General features: G+C 38.9%; 1 protein-coding gene across 9 annotated transcripts in view; it reads right to left on the minus strand.

Annotated features, from left to right (window-relative positions):
- MTA1-like (metastasis associated 1-like) overlaps window positions 1-24,440 on the minus strand; it is a 360,550-nt gene extending 336,110 nt beyond the window's left edge. For 6 of the 9 annotated variants that reach the window (XM_070084050.1, XM_070084048.1, XM_070084053.1 and 3 more), the window contains exon 1: window positions 24,253-24,439. In XM_070084050.1, the coding sequence (XP_069940151.1) occupies window positions 24,253-24,280 (28 nt within the window). In that variant the 5' untranslated portion in view covers window positions 24,281-24,439. Of the gene's footprint in view, window positions 1-24,252 lie in introns of all 9 variants that reach the window. The other 3 variants (XM_070084056.1, XM_070084054.1, XM_070084057.1) reach the window with 2 other exon arrangements.
- Between the last annotated feature and the right edge of the window lie 468 nt (window positions 24,441-24,908).

Raw genomic sequence — 24,908 nt, forward strand, 5'->3', positions numbered from 1 at the left:
GGTTTCTGAAATGGATTAATTGGATTTCCATTACATATTCATGGGGAAAATTAATTTAGAATAACTCAAGATTCGGGATAAGTCACTCTCTCTGGAACAGATTAATTTCATAATCCGGGGGTCCACTGTATACCGCAAAGAGGCGGCTAATGACTGAGAAGCGAACTCCCTTATTTATCGTCCTTTTTTTTTTTTTTCATTTTTGGTGTACGTTAAGAAGCATCTTTTCATCATACAATGCCCAAATTTCAATAAGATAGCCCAACAAACTGAGAAAAAAAAAATATTTACTAAAAATCATATATGGCAAGCCCAAGCCAGGTACTGGAAATAAGTCACTGAGTTTTTTTTTTTTTTTGGGTTATCCTAGGTTCTCTATACATATGCTGCTGTGTATGATAATCTATGTAACTGTATTTGTGTATACCTGAATACTCTTACTTACTTCCTCACTTCTATTCTGTCGACGGAGTATGAGAAACCACCCATTCACCTATTTCAACTACCCAATAAAGTGGTCAGAAATTGGCAATTTGGCCAATTTCACACAAATTCCAACAGATGCCAATTTCAAAATAGGGTCCAGAATTAGCAATGCATACATTCCTAGCACTAAAATAACATTTTCTCTGTTCATTAGTCACGGCTCCAGGCCGCTCTTGTATTACTCTTGCTTACCATTTGAAATTTTTATTCACAAAAAATGTAAGATTTACTGTTATGCAGACTACTGCATTATTGTAATAATTGTATAATGTCAACCCATTCTTGACTGCGTATTGGAATTTGGACTGGCAGGCGCACACGTATTGGACAGTGATGTCATTTGTTTACTCTTGAACATCACTAAAGAATAGAACATTTCAGCTACTGTGAGTGCAATTTCAAGGTACTTTTCGTTGTGAAAGCAATCAAAATCATATCTTCCATTCTATCAAACTAGACAAAACCACGAGAATACAACCATAAAAACCATATGAAAATATACAGCTATAAGGCCACTAATGACTGAGAAGTGAACTCTGTTATTTGTGGTCTGATTTCTTTCATTTTTGGTGTACGTTAAGAAGCATCTTTCCATCATACACTGCCCAAGTTTCAATAAGATAGCCCAACAAACAACTGAGAAAAAAAATAATAATATTATCTTTATTTACTACACATATGTGTACATGGTATACAGGCCTAGCTGACATCAGTGACATACTACTACAGGTCCTCCATCACAAATCCGGCATCACTGGGACCTGTAGTGTGCCGAATTACAGAGTGGTTAAATTAGAATACACTTAATAAAATTAACCAATTTGACTTACACAGTTCATTGAACATCGGCAAAAATCGAACATTTCCGCTACTTTGAGCTCAATTTCAAGGTACTTTTCGTCATGAAAGCAATCAAAATCATGTCTATTTCTGTAATATATCTTCCATTATATCAAATGAGTCCAAAAAATGAGAATACAACCATAAAAACCATACGAAAATATACTGCAAAGAGGCGGCTAACGGCTGAGAAGTGAACTCCCTTATTTATCGTCTGTCATTTTTATTTTTGTTGTACGTTAAGAAGCATTTTTCCATCATACATTGCCCAAGTTTCAATGAGATAGCCCAACAAACAACCGAGAAAAAAAAATATTTACCAAAAATCATATATGGCAAGCCCAAGCCAGGTACTGGAAATAAATCACTTTGACTTTTCTGGGTTATCCTAGGTTCTCTATACATACGCTGCTATGCATGATAATCTATGTAACTGTATTTGTGTATATCTGAATAAACTTATTTACTTCTAGTATGTCAACTGAGTACAAGAAACCGCCCATTCACTTATTTCAACTATCCAATAAAGTGGTCAGAAATTGGCAATTTGGCCGATTTCACACAAATTTCAACAGATGCCAATTTCAAAATAGTGTCCAGAATAAACAATGTAGACATTCCTGGCACTAAAGTAACATTTTCTCTGTTCATTAGTCACAGCTCCAGGCCCCTCTTATATTACTCTTGCTTAGCATTTGGAATTTTTATTCACAAAAAAAATAAAAGATTTACTGTTACGCAGACTGCTGCATAACAGTAAATAATTGTATAAATAATGTCAATGCATTCTTGACTCCGTACTGGAATTTGGACTGGCAGGCAGACAGGTATTGGACGGTGACGTCATTTGTTTACTCTTGAGCTTCGCTAAAGAACAGAACATTTTTGCTACTGTGAGCGCAATTTCAAGGTACTTTTCGTCATGAAAGCAACCAAAATCATATCTATTTCTGTAATATATCTTTCATTCTATCAAATGAGACCGAAAAAATGAGAATATAACCATAACAACTATACAAAAATACACCACTAAGCGGCCGCTAATGGCCGAGAAGTGAACTCCGCTATTTATGGTCTGATTTCTTTCATTTTTGGTGTACGTGAAGAAGTATCTTTTCATCATACATTGCCCAAGTTTGAATAAGATAACCCAACAAACAACTGAGAAAATAATAATAATAATAATAATAATAATAATAATAATAACAATAATAATATAATATCTTTATTTACTAAACGTACATGTACAAGGTATACAGGCCTAGCTGACATCAATAAGTAAGTTTATTCAGGTATACACAAATACAGTTACATAGAATTATCATACATATCAGCATATGTGTAGAGAACCTAGGATAACCCAAAAAAGTCAGACACAGTGACTTATTTCCATTGGGGTCCTTTTACCTATTATAATATAAATGTTATAATATTTTCTTATTATTCTATAATGAAGATAACATCTTATTATCATACTGAAAAGACTCTACTACACGAGGGTCATTAAGACTATCTGCAATACGAGGGTCACTATCTACAATACGAGTGACATACTACTGTATAGAAAGGCACTTGTTATGCTGAGTATTTCAAGAAAATTAGGTCAGTGTCCCAGGATAACACCCACACTAGTCGACTAACACCCAGGTACCCATTTACTGATGGGTAAACATAGACAACAGGTGTAAAGAAACACGCCTAATGTTTCTACCCTGGCTGGGAATCGAATATTTACCAAAAATCATATATGGCTAATCCAAGCCAGGTACTAAAAATAAGCCACATTGACTTTTTTGGGGTTATCCTAGGTTCTCTACACATATGCTGCTGTGTGATAATCTATAGAGAGAAAATAACTTTTTTGTTTCATGTTTATGGTGCAGTAAGAGTGTATATCATAGTTAGCCCTGTGCTATACTCCGTTTTCTCTAATATAAGCCACCAAGACAAGGATAGGAGAATGGTATTTCTTTACCATATCCTCTTCATACCTCCGTCGAACTGCTCGGTGTTATGCCAAATATTATTCATTCTGGAGTATTTAACATGTTTTATGTTACTTATATTGTTTCTTATGTCATATTAGATCAATTGTGATAGGCAAATAAGCTGTAGTGTTGATATTAGCGTAATAATAAAGCATATTCTCCAGCTTCATGAGACTGAGCTCATAGCAACCGACAGTGGCTTCAAAGTCACCTTATCTTTAACAGATAATGTACTGTGTAGGTGCTTTACATAATGAGAAGCATTTCTTTTATTCATTGGAACCATGGCTAGGGCTAAAAGTAAGCAGGTTAAAACAATAAATGGAGAAAAAAAATTGGAATGACATATGCAGCAAGTAGCGCCACCAAACAGTACCAGCAGGTTGGTGTGGTGACCCTGGAAATTTGAAATTATGCTAGCCAAAATTAGTGCCAAATAACTGAAGGAACCGAATAACCGATTGCTGGATTTGTGATGGCGGACCTGTATATAGAAAATCCCTTGCTATGCTAAGTATTTCAGGCAAATTAGGTCAGTGTCCCAGGATAACACCCACACCAGTCCACTAACACCCAGGTACCCATTTACTGATGGGTGAACATAGATAACAGGTGCAAAGAAACACGCCCAATGTTTCTACCCTGGCTGGGAATCAAATATTTACCAAAAATCATATATGGCTAGCCCAAGCTAGGTACTAGAAATAAGCTACTGTCTTGACTTTTTTGGGTTATCCTAGGTTCTCTACACATATGGTGCTGTGTGTGATAATCTATGTAGAGAAAATAGCTTTTCTGTTTCAGTTTTATGATGCAGTACGAGTGTATATCATAGTTAGCCCTGTGCTATAGTCCGTTTTCTCTAATATAAGCCCCAAGACAGGGATAGGAGAATGGTACTTGTATCCCACATCCTCTTCATACCTCCGTCGAACTGCTCGGTATTATACCAATTATTTATTCTGGAGTATTTAACATGCTTTTGTTATTTATATTGTTTAATATGTCATATTAGATCAATTGTGATAGGCAAGTAAGCCACAGTGTTGATATTAACATAATAATAAAGCATATTCCCCTGCATCACGAGACTAAGCTCATGGTAACCAACAGTGGCTTCAAAGCCACCTTATCTTTAATCCTTTCTGGGTTTCTGACGTACTAGTACGGCTTACGCACCAGGGTTATTGAAGTACTAGTACACATAAATTCTAGCGGCTTCAAATCTAGCAAGAGAAAGCTGGTAGGCCTACATATGAAAGAATGGGTCTATGTGGTCAGTGTGCACATCCTGCAGCACACAGTGCGTAATGAGAAAAAAAAAACTTTGACCGTGTTTTTGGTTTAAAACAGCGACTTTGCACTGTATTTTCGTATGGTATTTATGGTTGTATTCTAGTTTTCCTGGTCTCATTTTATAGAATGGAAGACATATTACAGAAATTGAGATGATTTTGATTGGTTTCACAATGAAAATTACCTTGAAATTAGCTCAAATTAGCAGAAATGTTCGATTTTTACCAAAGTTCAAAAGTAAACAAATCATGCCACGTGTCCAATACACGTCAACTGGCGAGTCTAATATTCTTTCACAAGTGCGCTGATATTATTTATACCATTTCTACACTAATGCAGTAGTCTACATATCAGTAAATCTTCCATTTTTTGTGAGAATAAAAATTCAAAGTGGAAAGCAAAAGAAATGTAAGAGGGGCGTGGGGACATGACTAATGAACAGAGGAAAGGTTATTTTAGTGCCAGGAATGTCTGTCTGGTTTATTTTGGACCCTATCTGGAAATTGGCATATTTTGAAATTTGTGTGAAATTAGCAAAATTGCTAATTTCTGACCACTTTATTGGATAGTTGAAATCGGTAAATGGGCGTTTTCTTGTACTCATTCGATAGAAAAAATGGAATTGTAGTGAAATAGTTATGATTTTTTTCGACTAGTACACTGGAATTAGCCGAAAATAGGGCTGAAAGTGGGTGAAATCGCCGATGCGTAAACATCATCGAGACTGCTAACTTTGCGAGAGCATAATTCTGTAAGTTTTCCATCAAATTTCATACTTTTGGTGTCATTATGATCGGGAAAATATGCTTTATCTTTTCATGAGAATTTTTTTTTTCCCCGAAAAATTTTCGACCCTGAGAAGTTTAGGAGAGGGTCTCTCAACCCTGAAAGGGTTAGTGGACAATGTACTGTGTGTACATATCTTTTATTCATTGGAACCATGGCTATGGCTAAAAGCAAGCAGGTTGTAACAATAAATGGCAAAAAAGAAATTGGAATGACTTATGCAGCAAGTAGCACGACCAAACAGTACCAGCAGGTTGGTGTGGTGACCCTGGAAATTTCAAATTATGCTAGCTGAAATTAGTGCCAAATAACTGATGGAACCAGATGTCTGATTGCCGGATTTGTGATGGCGCACCTGTACTATAATTACATCAATACTATACACAATATATATACTGCATCACATGAACACGCACCATACATATTATGTACCACACACCTTAAATATAGTAACATACAGTAGGGCCCCACTTATACGGCAGGTTAGGTTCCAGGCTACTGCCGGAAAGCAGACATCACCAGAAAGCAGAACACCATTTTTTTCCACTTATAAATGTCAGATAATAAGTTTACACTAACATATACACCTACCATCTGACTTACGACCGAGTTCGGTTCCGAGAAACTGGTCGTAAGTCGAAATGGTCATAAGTCGAACTTTACTACTGAATATCAACAAAACATTTTTGTATTGACTTTATTTTATTGTTTTATTTTGGTATTTCAGGTTTTACTTTACTTTTTATGCTGTTAGTACTGTATTTTATACTGTAAGGTTTAGAATAAACACTGTGTACAACACAAATAGTTGTTTATTTCCCAGAAATTTGGCATAAAAAACACGGTCGTAAGTTGAGTGGTCATAAGTCGAGCAGGTCGTAAGTCGGATGCTGGTGTATTAAGTTAGCAATAGAACAAGGCATTAAAAAAACAATAAAAAGTAAAATACACACACAGTACTAATTACTTACCTCAAAATATTTGTAGTCTTAATGTAGGGCAAGAAGTGAGTAGTGTTTATTGTAAGAAGCTAGGTGTGGTAGGTATGGCAGCCAGCCAGGCCAAACTACCCAACCCCACCCACACCTAATATATTTTGACATTTAAAGATCCCTAGAGCGATAAAATGCATTTAGTGTGCACTCATTACATACCTTAAAATATTTTGAGTCTTAATGATCTTAATATAGGGTGCAAGGTGAATAGTAGGGTAGGTAGGTATCAAACTGTGGTAGGTATCAACCAAATCTGGCCCCCACCCACTCTATATACTAGGCATTTGAAGTGCCCTAGAGCGATAAAATGCATATACAGTACACTCATTACTTACCTTGAAATATTTGTAGTCTTAATGTAGGATGTGAGGCGAGTAAACAAGATAAAATGAATAAACGAGAGAGAGAATGAGTACATGAGAGAGTAATAGGTTCACAAGTTTTGTAAACAAACCAGCCTGATGCACATGGTTTTAGTTATACATGTAATAATAATGTAGGTATGTAGTCCACCTGGGCTACATACCTACACCTATCTACATAGCACGTTTATATGCTATGTAACATGTTTCTTATATAATTTTGAAGAAAATACCATAGACTGATTAATGAAAATTTTATACATATTTAATGTGCCTCAGTGATTATTATTATTATTATTATTATTATTATTATTATTAACATGGTGTCTTCAAGACTAATAAGACACTCTTAGTGATTTTAATGTGTACCTGCATACTAGCACAGTAAGTTTACTTAGGTACAGGTACACATAAGAATAATTATTTAGAGTTATAATAATAATGTAGGTATGTACGTAGTCCGCCTGGGTTACACACCTACATAGCATGTTTATATAAACACAGCATGCTTATATGCTATGTAAACATTCTTCTTATACAATTCTGAAGAAAATATCATAGATGGATTAATGAAAATGTCTATATTAATGTAAAATAAGACATTTAACGTACCCAAGAGTGATTATTATTATTATTACGTAATGTTTTCCCTCCGCCCTGCAACCACAGCTCCATAGCATATCAACAGCATGTTTATATGCTATGTAACGTGTTTCTTATATAATTTTGAAGAAAATATCATAGATGGATTAATAAAAATGTCTATACTGACGTAAAATAAGACATTTAATGTGCCCAAGTGTGATTATTATTCCATAATAGAGAGATGTGCTCCCAGAGAATGTAAACAAGTTGGGTGGCACGCACAGTGTTTGAAAGACCGCTCGCCGTATAGAAAGTTTTGGTCATAATTTGAAACGGCCGTATTAACAGAATGCCGTAAAGCGGGGTCTTACTGTACACAAAACGTATGACAACATGTGCACAACACACTGTATACACAACATAGTGGTATGAATAGGGTGTCTTGTGTATGTGATACATGGTGTGTGTATATATGGTATGTTGTATATGAAAGTATATAGCGAGTACATATGATATGAATTTAGGGTGTTGAGTATAGTACAGGCTCTCCTCACTTAGAAAAGTACTCATTTAACGATGCCTCAGACATACGACGGGCTCTCTGAACAGTATTTATACCTAAATAATGTATATCAAAGTTGATTTCCTCTATTCTGTTTATTTCAATATATTACTATATATTGAAATAAACCTATACTATACTACTGTATAAACACTTAAAAATATACCAGAAATGTTATAAATGGTGCAGAGATGACATTAAAACAACATCAAAGATGGTTGACACAACCCCACTACAATTATAGTATGCTCCTCACTTAGCAACAAATTCATTTAATGACGTGGTCTTAGGAACGGAACTCCGTCGCTAAGTGAGGAGGCTGTATACATTTTTTGCATGTATACAATGATAAAAATAATCAAGAAAACAAGGATGACCTCTTGGATAGTCTACCAAAAATATATAAAAAATGGGAGCAAGAGATAGTGTATCAAAAAATGCAGAATGTCCATACCACAACAGATGACTCGAAACTATCTAGTCACCCACATGGTGCTAAGCCAGACCCATCCCCCAGTCATAGCACTAATACCCACAGTGCTGGTGCTGGCCCAGGCTCCCCCATTCATAGCACCAATACCCACAGTGCTGGTGCTGGCCCAGGCTCCCCCAGTCATAGCACTAATACCCACAGTGCTGGTGCTGGCCCAGGCTCCCCCAGGCATAGCACTAATACCCACAGTGCTGGTGCTGGTGCTGGCCCAGGCTCCCCCAGGCATAGCACCAATACCCACAGTGCTGGTGCTGGCCCAGGCTCCCCCAGTCATAGCACAAATACCCACAGTGCTGGTGCTGGCCCAGGCCCAGCCGCTGACCCAGACCCAGACCCAGCCCCAGCCCCAGACCCAGCCCCAGCCCCCAGCCCCAGTGCTGACCCAGACCCAGCCCCCAGCCTTACTGTCAGCCCAGACTCTCCTAGGGACACTACCCAAACCACCACAAAAACAGTAAATATACAACCATCTAAAACCGTAAATATACAACCATCATTGCACAAGACCGTGGCCCACAGTACAGATGTTGGAGAGGAGTCTCCTCCTTCTTCCTCTACTGGGGAAAGTAGATGGAATCCAGGATGGGGTGACCCTGGCTTGGATACTGAGGATTATAGTGCAGTCCCAGAACCTGCAGAAATTGACAACACACCTCCCAACAATTCTCAACCAAAGGTGAATTTGTGCAAATATTATGCTTGGGGCATCTGTAAGCATGGAATAACAGGGGAAAAAAATGGGACATGCAACTTTGACCATCCCAAAAAATGTAGCGACCTCCTGTCTAAAGGAGTGTGTCGTTCTTCTTCCTGTACTTTCTTTCACCAAAAAATGTGCCACTCCTCGGTCCTCCAGAAGCAGTGTTACAACATCGAGTGCCCTGCATACCATCTAAAAGGGACCAGGAGGCACAGACCCCACAAGACAAACAATAGTAGCTACGACAACCCAACTCCAGGTGATTTTTTAGTGGCAGGAAACGAAAAAAGAAAATGGAAGGAAATAACAAAAATAGTCCACCACCTTGGAGCCTTGTTGGACTGGAGGCACAGCCAGTGGTCACCCATGGCCCTCCAGAATTACAACTACTGATGCCAATAACAAAATCCCCCCAACAAACACAGAATACAACCTCGTTCATATTTGCTAATATACACGGCCTTAAGCCATCCACCAACAACAAAATATCTTTTATCAGTGGACTTCTAGTGGAGTCTAATGCAATGTTTGCAGCCTTCACAGAGACTCACACAAAAGATCACTTTGACAGTGAAATATGGATAAGTGGTTACAACCTTTTTAGATGCGACAGAAAAAACAGGCAACAAGGGGGGGTTGGCCTGTATGTCAAAGAGTCCCTCATCTGCATGGAGTTGCTGAACACCACAAATGAGGTAGTTGAAGTTCTATCAATAAAGATCGAGAACCAAAACCTAGTCATTGTGGTTGTATACAAGCCACCAGATGCAACCTCACAACAGTTCAAGGAACAGCTACTGAAAATCAATTACTGTTTGGAAAACCTTCCAGCTCCATCCCCAAACATCTTACTGCTTGGTGATTTCAACCTAAGGCATACAAAATGGAAGAATGTAGCAAATAATGTTATAGCTGAAACAATCCCCGGAGGTAGCGCAGATGAAAGGTCACACACACATGAGCTACTAAGTCTCTGCGAAAAACACACCTTAAGCCAGCAGATAGTGGAGCCAACAAGACTAGAAAGCACACTTGACCTTATCTTCACAAATAATGAGGACCTGATAAGAGACATAAGAATATCAAAAACAACTAATTCCGATCACAATCTAATCGAAGTCCAGACGTACATGCATAGGGGTCCTGAACAGCAGAATGCATGTACCTGTGAAGGTGTCTTCACAAAATACAATTTCAACAACAAGAACATCAACTGGGACCAGGTAAACCATGTTCTAAACGAAACATGTTGGGAAGATGTCTTAAATGACATGGATCCAAACCAGTGCCTTGAAAGGATCAACTTCCTGGTAGCTGAAGCATGTTCTAGGCATATTCCCCTAAGAAAGAAGAAGAGCAGGAGTAAACTGGAGAGAAAAAGACGCTCCCTCTACAGAAGACGACGAAGAGTCACTGAGCTCCTCAGGAGTGCTAGAATATCTGATACACGAAAGGAGGCGCTGACCAGGGAAGTGGAAACTATCGAACGTAAGCTAAATGACTCTTACAGGAACCAGGAGAGGCAGGAGGAGCTTAAAGCTATTAGTGAAATTGAAAGAAATTCAAAATATTTCTTTTCATATGCCAAAAACAAGGCACATACCACATCTAGTATCGGGCCCTTGCTCAGACAGGATGGGACTTACACAGATGACAACAAGGAAATGAGTGAAATATTGAAATCCCAGTACGACTCTGTGTTTAGTGAACCACTAATCGGTCTGAGGATCGACGACCCAAATGATTTCTTCATGAATGCGCCTCAAAACTCCATAAATGTATGCCAGATTTCCGACATTACCCTAACTCCGATAGATTTCGAAAAAGCCACTGACAACATGCCTATGCACTCAGCCCCGGGCCCAGACTCGTGGAACTCTGTTTTCATTAAGAACTGCAAGAAACCCCTCTCGCGTGCCCTAAGTACACTATGGAGGAGGAGCTTGGACATGGGTGAAATTCCACAGTCACTTAAAACAACGGATATAGCCCCACTCCATAAAGGTGGCAGCAAAGCATTAGCTAAGAACTATAGACCAATAGCTCTGACGTCCCACATCACAAAAATCTTTGAAAGAGTGCTAGGAAGCAGGATTGCAAATCACCTGGATTCCCAAAATCTGCACAATCCAGGGCAACATGGGTTCAGGGCAGGTCGCTCCTGCCTCTCACAACTACTGGATCACTATGACATGGCCTTGGATGCACTGGAAGAAAATCAGAATGCAGATGTAATATACACAGACTTTGCAAAAGCATTTGACAAATGCGATCATGGCGTAATAGCCCATAAAATACGTGCTAAAGGAATAACTGGGAAAGTGGGGAGATGGATCTTCAACTTCCTAACAAATCGAACACAAAGAGTAGTGGTCAACAGAGTTAAATCGGAGGCTGCCATAGTGAAGAGCTCTGTTCCACAAGGCACAGTACTCGCCCCCATCTTATTCCTTATCCTCATATCAGACATAAACAGAGATATACACCACAGCACCGTATCATCCTTTGCGGATGATACTAGGATCTGCATGAGGCTGTCATCTGCTGAGGACGCGGTTAACCTCCATGAAGATATAAACAAAGTTTTCCAGTGGGCAACGGTAAACAATATGATGTTCAATGAGGACAAATTCCAACTACTCCGTTATGGAAAACTGGAGGAGATAATAACTAGAACAGAGTATACTACTGACTCCGGCCATACAATAGAGCGGAAAAATAACGTAAGGGACCTGGGAGTAGTAATGTCTGAGGATCTCACTTTCAAGGATCACAACAGTGCCACGATCGCACGTGCAAAGAAAATGATAGGATGGATAATGAGAACTTTCAAAACGAGAGATGCCAAGCCCATGATGATCCTTTTCAAATCACTTGTTCTCTCTAGGCTGGAATACTGCTGTACATTAACATCTCCATTCAAAGCAGGTGAAATCGCAGATCTAGAGAGTGTACAGAGATCCTTTACTGCACGTATAAGTTCTGTCAAGCACCTTAACTACTGGGAACGCTTGGAAGCACTTGACTTGTACTCGTTGGAACGCAGGAAGGAGAGAGATATCATAATCTACACTTGGAAAATCTTGGAAGGAATGGTCCCAAATCTGCACACAGAAATCACTCCCTACGAAAGTAAAAGACTGGACAGGCGATGCAAAATGCCCCCAATAAAAAGTAGGGGCGCCATTGGTACACTAAGGGAAAACACCATAAGTGTCTGGGGCCCAAAACTGTTCAACAGCCTCCCATCAAGCATTAGGGGAATTGCCAATAAACCCCTGGCTGCCTTCAAGAGAGAGCTGGACAGATACCTAAAGTCGGTGCCAGATCAGCCGGGCTGTGGCTCGTACGTTGGACTGCGTGCGGCCAGCAGTAACAGCCTAGTTGATCAGGCCCTGATCCATCGGGAGGCCTGGTCATGGACCGGGCCGCGGGGGCGTTGATCCCCGGAATAACCTCCAGGTATCCAGTAGTGTGCCCCGCTTTATGGTGTTCTGCTATACGACTCCCCCACCTGACTTTCTAATACAGTCACCGTGCCCCACCCAGTTTGTTTACATTCTCTATGAGCACCGCATCTCCCGATTATGTCTGAAAACATTCCATAATTTCAAGTGTTTTAAAGCTATTTCATGTTTTATATATAGTGGTACACCGAGTTTCGTACAGCTCCCAACTCGAACAATTATGCAAATGTATTATTGTGTTTCTGTAAGTGTATTTTTGGGGTCTGAAACAGACTAATTTAATTTACACTATTCCTTATGGAAACAAAGTCATTCGGCAACGGCACTCGAACAACTTTCTGGAAAGAATTATGGCTGAAACTTGGGGTACCATTGTATACTCTGATAATTATACCTATGTGTACCTGTACCTAAATAAACTTGCACATTGTGCTGGCATGTGGGTACACATTAAAATCACTAAGTGTCTTATTAGTCTTGAGAACTCATATTAATAATAATGATGGTAATAATACAAAATAATAATCACTGAGGCGCATTAAATTTTACATATTACGTTAGTATAAACATTTCCATTAATCCATCTATGATATTTTTTCAAAATTATACAATAAACATGCTACGTAACATGTAAACACGATAAATACACCCCACAGTAGAATAAATTAACAAATATGAGACGTTACATGTTGATGAACGTGTATCAACCGAAACCAGATGCGTTCGTCTGTTTGTTTACATCCTCCACATCTCTCTCTCTCTCTCTCTCTCTCTCTCTCTCTCTATTTTCTCTATCTGTATCTATATATCTATATATATCTCTATAAAACTATCTCTAACTCACTCACTCTCTCTCTAGCTCTCTCTCTCTCTCTCTCTCTCTCTCTCTCTCTAACTCTCTCTCTCGTTTATTCGTTTTACCTCGTTTACTCACCTCACCCTACATTAAGACTACAAATTTTTAAGGTAAATAATGAGTGTACTGTGTGTATTTTACTTTTTATTGTTTTTAATGCCTAGTTCTATTGCTAATTTAATATATGTTAGTGTAAACTTGTTATCTGGCATTTATATGCATTTATAAGTGGAAAAAATGGTGTTCTGCTTTTCAGCGATGTCCCCTTTCCTGCAGTAGTGTAGAACCTACCCTGCCGTATAAGTGGGGCCCTACTGTATAGTGTGCTGTCTATGGATTGTGTATTTAGTCTATGGTGTCACACATATATGCACCACGCGCCGGGTCGCCATCTGGAGAAGACCCGGGCCGGAAGTACCAGCAAATCACTAATGAATGAATATGTACAACCCATAGAGATGCACCATGCTCTATGCATACCATGCACCACACACGTTATATTGTGAATACAGCACACCATTTAGAAAGTAACCAGTGACGAAAGTCATGGAAGCAAAGACAATTTTGGATATGAAAAAAAAAAAAAAGTCACATTAAAAATTGTCAAGAGTGCCTGTAGTTGGACATAGTGCCAGCAAACCTAATTAATCTAACTTTAACCTAACATAACTTAACCCAGCCTGAACCTACCCTAACCAAGCTCAAATTAATCAAATTTGCTGTGACTTTTTTGACCAACTTTTTCTTATTTTTTTATTTCAGCTATCACCTACACCCACAACACACCACACGCTGCAACTTAAATATTTAAACACACATGGTCATTATGTACAATTTCACAGGACAGAAATCTGTTAACATTTTACATTACAAATAACATGTTATCTATTGCAGGGGGAAAAATAGCTAATTGTTGTGCAAATTGTTTATTTAGGCAATAATAGGAAAAATAGAATATCATTTACATACATTTTTTTTATCAAGTGGGTTGCACAACGGAGACAGTTATATTATACACAAGTAGGAAACAAGCTTAATTTGTTTACTAAGTTTAATGACATAACCCAACCCTACAAACTCGAACCTAACCTAGACCAGCTGTCAAATTATCAGTTAGGTTAGGTTATACTAAAAAAAATAAAAGTAAGTTTTTATATAGGCCTTAACCCTTTCAGGGTCCGTGCCATAGATCTACGGCTTTACATGCAGGGTCCAAACCATAGATCTACGCCATGAGCTCAACTCACTCTGATAAGCTGTGAGCAGTAAATCTGGGCCTAGATATGAGAGAAAACATCTATGTGGTATGTGTGCACTACATAAAACAAATCCTGCAGCACACAGTGCATAGATAAAAAAAACAGACTGTAATTTTCGATTAAAACAGCGACTTTGCAGTGTTTTTTCGTATGTTTTTTAAAGTTGTATTTGCAATTTCTTGGTCACATTTGATAGAATGAAAGATATACTACAGAAATAGAGATGATTTTGACTGGTTTTCAGTACTGGAAATGGCTTGAAACTGAGCTCAAAGTAGCAGAAATGTTAAATTTTTGCCGATGCTCAAGAGTAAACAAATGACCTCACAAGTCTAATACATGACAGCTGGTGGGTCTAATATACATTCACAAATGTGGTGATATTATTTATACAATTATTACAGTATTGCATAACAGTAAATCTTCTATTGTTTGGTTTCAATAAAAATTCATTATGTGAATAAAAAATCAAAATGGAATTCATTTGTAAAGCCTGAAAACATAACTAATGAACAGAGGAAATGTTAGTTTAGTGCCAGGAATGCCTGTATTGTTTATTCTGGACCCTATTTTGAAATTGGAATATTTTGAACTTTGCATTAAATTGGCCAAATTACCAATTTCCGGTCACTTTATTTTGTTGTTGAAACAGTTGACTTGGCGATTTCTTGTGCTCAATCGACAGAATAGAAGTAATACTAGTGAAATAGCTAAGAATTTGTTTGACTGGAATACTGTAATTTTTTTTTATATTTTATTTAAAGCAGTTGATACAATATACGTAGATAGTTACGTATATAAATGTGATATAAATATATATAAAAAGAGGCATTTTCAGTGGCTCTGTTCCGGTCCACTAAGTAATACTATTCATAATGATTCTGATATACACCTAACTACATAACTAACACACTACTTCAAAATATACAGTGCTTCCATTACTGTTTTTTTTTTTTTTCATAATGTAAAATGACACAACGCACTTACAATACTAGTGACTCACCCCCCCCCCAACATTTACGTTGTTGTTATTATTATACTCAAAAAGTTGCGCTGAACCACAATGGTGAACATGTACTTTAACTGTTTTATATACACCATACATTCTCATTTTTAGTTTAAAACATTACAGTGCATTAATAAATAAAAGAAGCCTTAGCAGGTCCTCCACAGAAATAAATGAAATTACATATTCGCTATACACTTGAATGTTTATCAATGAGCTGACATGAAATATAGACTCCACAACATCTTAAAACTATTCAAAAAACTTTTAAAATACTGACAACTATTATACTTTATGACAATATATGAATAATAACACTGCTTTACTATAGTGAACAATGTCAAACAATATGATAACTGTACACTGGATATTGAAAAACACACTTGTATTACATATACATGTACCAAGAATGTATATTATTAAACACGTATTGTCTTGTTCAACAAATTCTAAATGTTTATTGACATGTTTCAGAGCAATTTTAGACTTGCTCTTTCACACGCTATGGTTAATAATACAACATTATATCCCCCAATCGAATTGATAAGCCGCCTCTTGCTTCTCAAGAAACTATGCTTAATAATCATGATATTCTATATCCATGTAATTCATTTTTCCCTCCCCCCTTTTACAGAGACCAGTCCTCCCAGCCATTACAACACTAATTCGCTCGACCCTCTCACAGTCATACCTCTATACGATACCGGAAAATCTATAGCCCATCTACGTCCATACATTACCTCATTTATACACTTTGTTTTATAGAAATGTCCTGCTAAAGCCCTTGTTCGTTCCTCCCCCCCCACCTCCCTCATCGCCCACGATATATAGACATAATCTGCCACTAAATACATGACGGCCCTCCTCACACTATCTCCCACTCCCTCTATATCCAAACTCGGTGCCCTTAATACCACTAACCTACTCCCACCCACCATATCCAACACTCTGCGAAACCATAGACGTGCCCTCTCAATATGCTCACAGAAATACACCACATGATATGCTGTTTCCTCCCCCCCACACAAAACACAACATTGAGACTGCAAAATTCCCATCTGATACAGTCGTACTTTAGTTGGCAAAATCCCATGTAAAAACCTATACATAGTTTCCCTCACCCTTGACTTCACCCGTAACTTACTGAAGTCTCCCCAGATTCGTGTCCAATTATATAATGGAAAAAGTCTCCCCTTCCAACACCTCTTGAACCCTTACCAACCTCCCCAAAACACACGCCGTTACATTTTCCGGATTTCTTACTTGTAATAAGTATCTCAACATACTCATACACTCCTCTAAGTCCCTACCCCACCACCATCGCCTCACATCTTCCATCACATCCCTCACTCTGACACCACGTTCCCCACCCAATCTCAGATAACAATGCTTCACGTACATGCTCTTCAGTCTGCTATCCAAAGGAATTAAACCTAAACCCCCCTTTGCCAGCGGTGTCATTACAACCGTTTGCCTCAGCCAATGACAACCATATCCCCATATAAAATTCAGTACTTTCCTTTGCACTTGCCGCACGTCTTTCGCCATCAATGGGTACACCACAGCCACGTGCCACAATTTAGGATATATGAGTGTATTAACTACAATGACTCTCTGTTGTATAGTCAAACCACTCGGTCTTATTCCCCCTAACCTAAGCAATACTCTTTGCACTACCCTTTTAGAATTTGCCTCTCTAGCCCCCTGCGCTGCCCCTCTGTACAATACTCCACAAATTTTTATCTGCTCTACTACCTGCCATCCATACTTTTTTCCCAGTTCCCCTCCCACCCATGACCCCACCTCCAGTAATTTCGACTTCTCACTATTAACCCTTTGACTGTCGCAACCCCAAATCCTGAGGTGTCTCCTGGTGTCGCAAAATTTAAAAAAAAAAAAAATTATTTTTTCTTATGAAATGATAGAGAATCTTTTCCCGATTGTAAAGACACCAAAAAAACGAAATTTGATGGAAAACTGACGGAATTACGCTCTCGCGAAGTTAGCGACTTCGGCGATATTTAAAAATCGGCAATTTCGCCCACTTTGAGCCCTATTTTCGGCTAATTCCGTTATTCCAGTCAACCAAACTCATAACTATTTCTTCAGAACTCTATTTTTTCTATCGATTGAGTACAAGAAACTGCCCATTTACCGATTTCAACTACCCAATAACATGGTCAGAAATTTGCAATTTGGCCAATTTCACGAAAATTAAAAAATACGACAATTTCAAAATAAGGTCCAGAATGAACAATGCAGACATTCCTGGCTCTAAAATAACATTTTCTTTGTTCATCAGTCATGTCTCCAGGTCCCTGTGATATTACTCTTGCTTTTTATTTTGAAATTTTATTCAAACAAAAAATAGAAGATTTACTGTTATGCAGACTACTGCAATACTGTAATAATTGTAAAAATTACATCAACCCATTCATGACTGCGTATTAGAATGGCTATTTGGACATTTATTGGACAATGACATCATTTGTTTACTTTTGAACATCGGCAAAAATCAAACATTTCCTGTACTTTGTGCTCCATTTCCAGGTTCTTTTTATAGTAAAATTAATCAAAATCACCTCCATTTCTATAATATAGTTTCCATTCTATCAAATGAGACCAAGAAAACGAGAATACAACCACAAATACTATATGAAAATAGACCACAAAGTCGGCATTTTAATTAAAAAAAAACGGTCGGAGTTTTTTTTCTCATTATGCACTGCGTGCTCCAGGATTTTTTTTATGTGGTGCACACTGACCACACAGACCCATTCTCTCACATGTGGGCCTACTAGCTTTCTCCTGCCTGATTTGAAGCCGCTAGAATTTATGAGTATATATACGTCAAACATGGTACCTCGCGAACGTATATATACGGCCGCGACAGTCAAAGGGTTAACATTCATACCTGTTGCTCCACTAAATATTTCAACAATTCTACTTGCATTCTTTAACCCCTCCTCTCCCCCCACTAAGACCGTAGTGTCATCCACATAACCAACTATACCCGTAGCACCCCTAAGTCTTACCTCCCCCTCCCTTACTCCTACATTTATCAACCTATATAATGGGTCTTGCATACATGCAAATAGGATCTGAGACATGGGGCATCCCTGCCTCAGCCCCCTACCCATACTAACCATCTTCCCCACCCTTCCATTTATTTGCACTCGTATTTCTGCACCTCTATATAAAGTTCCCGCCCACTGCACAATTTCCTCACCGAACCCAATCTTCCTCATGATCATCCATAATGTCTCTCTCTCTACACAATCATAAGCCGCCTTCCAATCCAAAGCAAGAACACCTCCACCATCCATCCTACGCTCCTCTATATAACCTTTTATCCTCCCATGCCCACTAAACATTGTTCTCCCTGGCACACCCATCTGTCCCCCATCTATAACCTTCCCAATTACTTTACGCAATCTATTACCTAACACCCTGGCAAACAATTTATAATCCCCACACATTAATGATAAACCTCTATAATCTAGGATGCTATTCTGTACTCCCCCCTTTGGAACCATAACTACTACACCTGTCCTTTGTGTTAGACTCATGCTTCTCTTATCCTTCATTACATTCATCAACTGCACCAAGAATTCCTTCATGACATCCCAGTTGCTCAAATAAAATTCATTTGGGATTCCATCTATCCCAGGTGCTTTCCCGACACTCATCCCTTTTAAAGCCGTCCACACTTCTTCATCTATAGGCCCTTCTATCATCGCTCTATCTGCTGACTCTAGGTTTCTCTGTATCCCCTTCTCTAAAATCTTCATATCTGCTATCTTCCTGTTTCCCCCTCTCATATATATCTCAAACCACTTATCAGCATAACCACTCATACTTTCCGTAGTTACTAACCTCTGTCCCATCGTATACCCTCCCACATCCGTATGTACGTCCAACTTCATCATAGTCATTGTCTTCTGTCGCGTCTTTAATCGCCGCAATACACAGGCGGATGGCTTATCTCCCCATAAAACATCTTCCAATCCACCTCTCATTCTCTCACCATCAAATCTTGCATTCTGCATTTCCATTAATTGCGCTTTGATGCCCTCAATCTCTTGTACTGGATAAACCCCACTAAATCCTTCATAGCACTGTTTCAGCTGCCCTTCCAAATATCTCTGTAAGCCATATTTCCATTGACTTACCTCCTTTCCTTTCCTCGTATAAAAATTTTTGATTCCTGGTTTGGCATATTCCTTCCACCGTCGTAGTATATCACCTCCTTTTCTCCCCTTGGTCCACTCCTTTGTCCACCACTCAACAAAACTATCACCGTCCTCCAGCTCATCTAACAATCTCACATTAAGTTTCCAATAACTCACGTAACGCTTTGGTAAACCTCCCCATCCCACATCCACGACCACTCCTCTATGATCTGAAAACACTACATTTATAGTTTCTGTAGTAGCCACCTGTAACCCGGGAGAAGCATAAATACGATCTAGTCGTGCTGCATAGCCTCTCCTCACATAAGTATGCTCCACGTTCCACCCCTCCCCCCTCACTACATCCGCGAAGCCAGCTCCCCCTAAAACATCTCGTAGGACCCCCAAAACACACCCTGCATCCCTCGGCTCCACATCTTTTCTACGTATCACACTATTCCAATCCCCTCCAAATAATGAATAAACAGGTAAACCCCGCATATGATAAATTAGTGTGTCCCTTACAAATTCCTCTTTAACACGTCTATTACTGTCCGCCGGCATGTATACACTCTCAAAACACACACGTACCCCACCCCATGTCCCATCCACCCTCACTATTCTCCCATCTCCCCCTTCTTCCCAATGTAACAATTGGAAAGGACTGGTCTCAGCTATTAAAACAGCAGCACCTCCCTTAAGCTTCCCAGTATACCCAGCATAAACTTTATATCCGTCTACCAACAAATCCCTTCCATACCTAAAATTATGCTCTTGTAAAAATACTACTTGTATGCCAAGTCTCTTTAAAAAATCACTAAATATCTTATGCTTTACATCAGCCCTTAGGCCGTTAACATTTAAGGTTAGACACTTAAAAATGCTATCAGGGGCTTACCAATCGACCGATATCCTTGCGTTTCCTTACATTTTTGCTGAACATTCTTTTCACATTGTCCTTTCTTTGCCTCACCTTTCCTCTGCCCCTTTCCCCCCCCTGTTACGTTTTTTTGCACATCCACTGATAGTTTCTTACCAGTTCGTTGCGCTGGTGTGAGGACATCATCACTATCAGAAGCCCCTGCCTCTCTCTTACATGATGCCTCTACTATGTGCATTCCCTCATCTTCACATTCTACGTTGTGTACTTCAACCACAACCTCACTAATCCTGTTTGCCTATCCCCATCACCCACATTACTCACCTCTTGAATTCCTTCCTCACCTATAAGTTTCCCATCTGACACCATGCTTAGTGTCTCGTCCTCATTCTGATTACCTAAGAATTCTTGAATAACAGTATCTATTGTAGCCGTAACCTGACTACCCAATTCCACTCGTCTCGCCTCATCCTCCATACGCATATTCTCAATAACCTGAGAGACCTCCGGTAATGTTACACATTCTTCCGGATTGTCCTCCACGATTTTACTCCATGGTCTATGATCTTGAAGATGCTCCCCTGTAGACTGGGTCGTCACCTCTCTCTCCTTCCACACACCTTTTCCCTCTCCATATTTCTCAGGTGTCGATCGACGAGGACACATTGCTGCCATATGATCAAAGGCTCCACACAGTCTACAGGTTCGTCTTTGCCCCGCATATGTTACATATACATGTACCTGTATTCTAAAGTCACTCAAGAGTCACATATGATGGTATAGATTTGCGCAAAGACATTTTGAGGGTAAAGGAGCCCTCACGCAGTCCAGCATACATATCATCAGACCACCTTCCAACTGATGCCTGATGTATAACACCATACTCGTTGAATGTTGCTTTTATATCTTCATCCGCTTCAAATGGGACATTTCGTAACTTTACCCAAGTATAATACTTGGATACGTCCCTCATTCGTACTTCCAAACCAGGATTAACCTTCATACACACGTCTTGGTATTTTTCCACCATCTTGTCATATGTCGCAGCCGTCACAAATTTCACAAAGATCCTTGTTGCTCCATTTAAGGCAATACCATACAGATCGTCTTTGTTGATGCAGTAGGTATCCCGTAGTATAGCAGGCAGCATAACAGAAGCATTGGTTTGATAAACCGCTCCTTTCAACACCTCAATACACACAGTGTTGATTCTCCGCCTGATAGCCTGCGCCATTTTGTGAAAATCACTCAGTGCTACCAACAAGTGCTAGCTCAACCGCCAACGTCCGTCCTCCACCAAGGCTGAGTGACGAATGCAGGAGCAGGGCGCAGCACAACCTCACGGCCCTAGAGCGATGAGGTCAATTAATACTGTAATTGGCCTAAAATAGGAGTCAAGGTCGGCAAAATCGCTGATGCATAAATATCGCCGACATCAAAATTCGCGAGCATAATTTCATCAATTTTCCATCAAATTTCATACTTTTTGTTTTATTGCCTTCAGAAAGAGATTCTCTACCATTTCAAAAGAAAAAATAAAATTATTTTTTGAAAATTCTTGGAACCTGGTGCATACTTTGAAATTTGGCCTCTAGACCCTGAAAGGATTAAATACATATACACACATCACTGCACAGCGCACCTAATATCCAAGAACTTACATAAAAAAGAAAACCTAGAATTAAGTACATATTGACCCAACATATTCACAACAGGAAAAATCACACTATAAACCTTACACACAATTTAACAAACAAAAGTCATGTACATATGGTGTCGCATGCATTTACAGTCCATGTGATTTTTATTAGCTAATGTAAAATCTCACACACTTAAGTTATGCAGAGAAGATGGTTATGTTTTGAGCCTAGGAAAGTTCTTTCTGGTTGCAAAAAAAAAAAAAAAATAATTTAACCTAATCTAGAGTTAACCTCCTAATCTGGATTAGCTTAAGATGAGCTAGTGTGTTTGTTTTTTTAAGTTACAAAAAATTTTTTACCCCATTGGCCCAAAATACTGCTGTAACCATTGCACAACCTCCTTAACAAGAAAAAACTGACATAATAACCTATCACTAAACTGAAAACACAAGGACCTTATTTCCATAATAGCCATATTATTACCAGCAATTTTTTACAATTACTACTGAGCAGAACTCACACATTAGGTTACATTTTGCAATACAAATAACCTATGTACACCATGGCATTAAGTATTGCTTGTGAGACTTTTATTTCTAGAGACATTAGCTAGAATAGTACTTGCACTTTGGTAGTGCAGTATGTCTGAGGCAATCATTACAAGTCTGCCCGAATGTAAACAAAGATACACATCTACCAATGATAGAGTAAGATTAAGTTACATTAGGTTATCTTAAGTTGGGTTAGATGGATTTCATTAGGTTTTGTTTCCTGCTGTTTGCACAACAAAATGTCTCAAATGTAAAACCAACTTAATATTGTAAATATCAAACTCTACAGGTAATAACTAAAATCCACCAAGCAGCGATCTACTATTTCCCTATTATAATAAAAAAGCTCTAAACCTACAAGGGTCATACAGCCTATTTTCTTATTACCTAACATAGACACAATATACCATATACACAGTACTATATGTATGATTTGTTATGTATATATACACAACACACCACATAAACATACATGTATGGTTTGTATCTACCACATGGCTAAGTACATACGTACACACACACATACACAACAGGCCTAGTGTCTAATCGACATGTGCCTAGGACAAAATAGTAACACGTACACGCACACGTACACACGTGTACACACGTATGTACATGTACACATACACGTACGTACACACGTATGTACACACGTACACACACGTACGTACACATGTATGTACACGTACACATACACGTACGTACACACGTATGTACACACACAACGTACACACAAAACTATATATACAAGTCACACACCATGTATACCGAGAGAACACACACAAGGCTAGCACTAGCAGACAGGTACACACATCTGTACACACGTATATACATATACACACACACACACACACACACACACACACACACACACACGTATGTACACGTACACTGAGTACACACAACGTGCACACGTACACAACGTGCACACGTACACACAAAACTATATATACAAGTCACACACCATGTATACAGAGAGAACACACCGTAACACATTCACACACACAAGGCTAGCACTAGCAGACAGGTACACACGTCTGTACACACGTACGTACACACACATGTACACACACATATGTAGGTTCGTGTAGACATCCAACCTTCTTCCACTTTTCGGATTGTTTACATTGAGAAACTGGCCAATTCCACCTCCCGACAAATAATTAAACTAGTACAGCCTCCCCCAGCCTCCTCCCACGACACCAACGGTCATCAAGGCGAAAAATGAATAACGATGCAGTTTCTACATTCGTGGGAATTGTTAATTTGTTTGGAGTGACCGGCGAGGGAGCAGAGAACACACACTAACCACCTCCACCATAACTCACCTCCAACCCGGTACATATTGTTGGCCATCTTGACCCCGGCTCACTACATACGCACTTGTTTAACAAATAAACATCACACTCCTTTGCTGTCCCGACTTTTCATTACAATTCTTAAAACAATCAAGGTGATAGGTGCCCCTGACAATTCGCCATTTTCTCACTTTCCGTAGACGCGTTCCAACAACTCGCTAAGTGGACACTTTTAATTATTTTGTGTGTTAGCAAACTCTCTCTCGAGGCTCTAACGCATTAACTTTCATTTGTCATTTAAGTTTAATTGCTAATATTGCTTTAAAATGGAAAATCATTTTAGATTTACCTAAAAACTAGCATGGTAATAATATTTTAAAAGGGGAGAGTTGGTTTGTGAGAAATTCGAGGTATTCAGAACATAAATTTCGTGACGTCAGAGGTATCCCTCGCACCAGACAAAGCCATTACCACTTTCTCGTATATATCTCTTCAAATATTATATTAATATCACCTTACACGTATTCAAATTAGAGTCAAGTCCCGTGCCCTTATTATTGGCCTATTAGATTTATAAAAATCCTTGCAATAAGGGTTATATTAGACAATTATGAGTAGATTAATGAGATGGGCAGCTTAGGCTAGGGATTGGGGGCAATAGATAAGTGACATAAGTTTAAAACTAG

The sequence above is a fragment of the Cherax quadricarinatus genome, chromosome 11, assembly GCF_038502225.1.
Source record: "Cherax quadricarinatus isolate ZL_2023a chromosome 11, ASM3850222v1, whole genome shotgun sequence".
Classification (NCBI taxonomy): Eukaryota; Metazoa; Arthropoda; class Malacostraca; order Decapoda; family Parastacidae; genus Cherax; species Cherax quadricarinatus.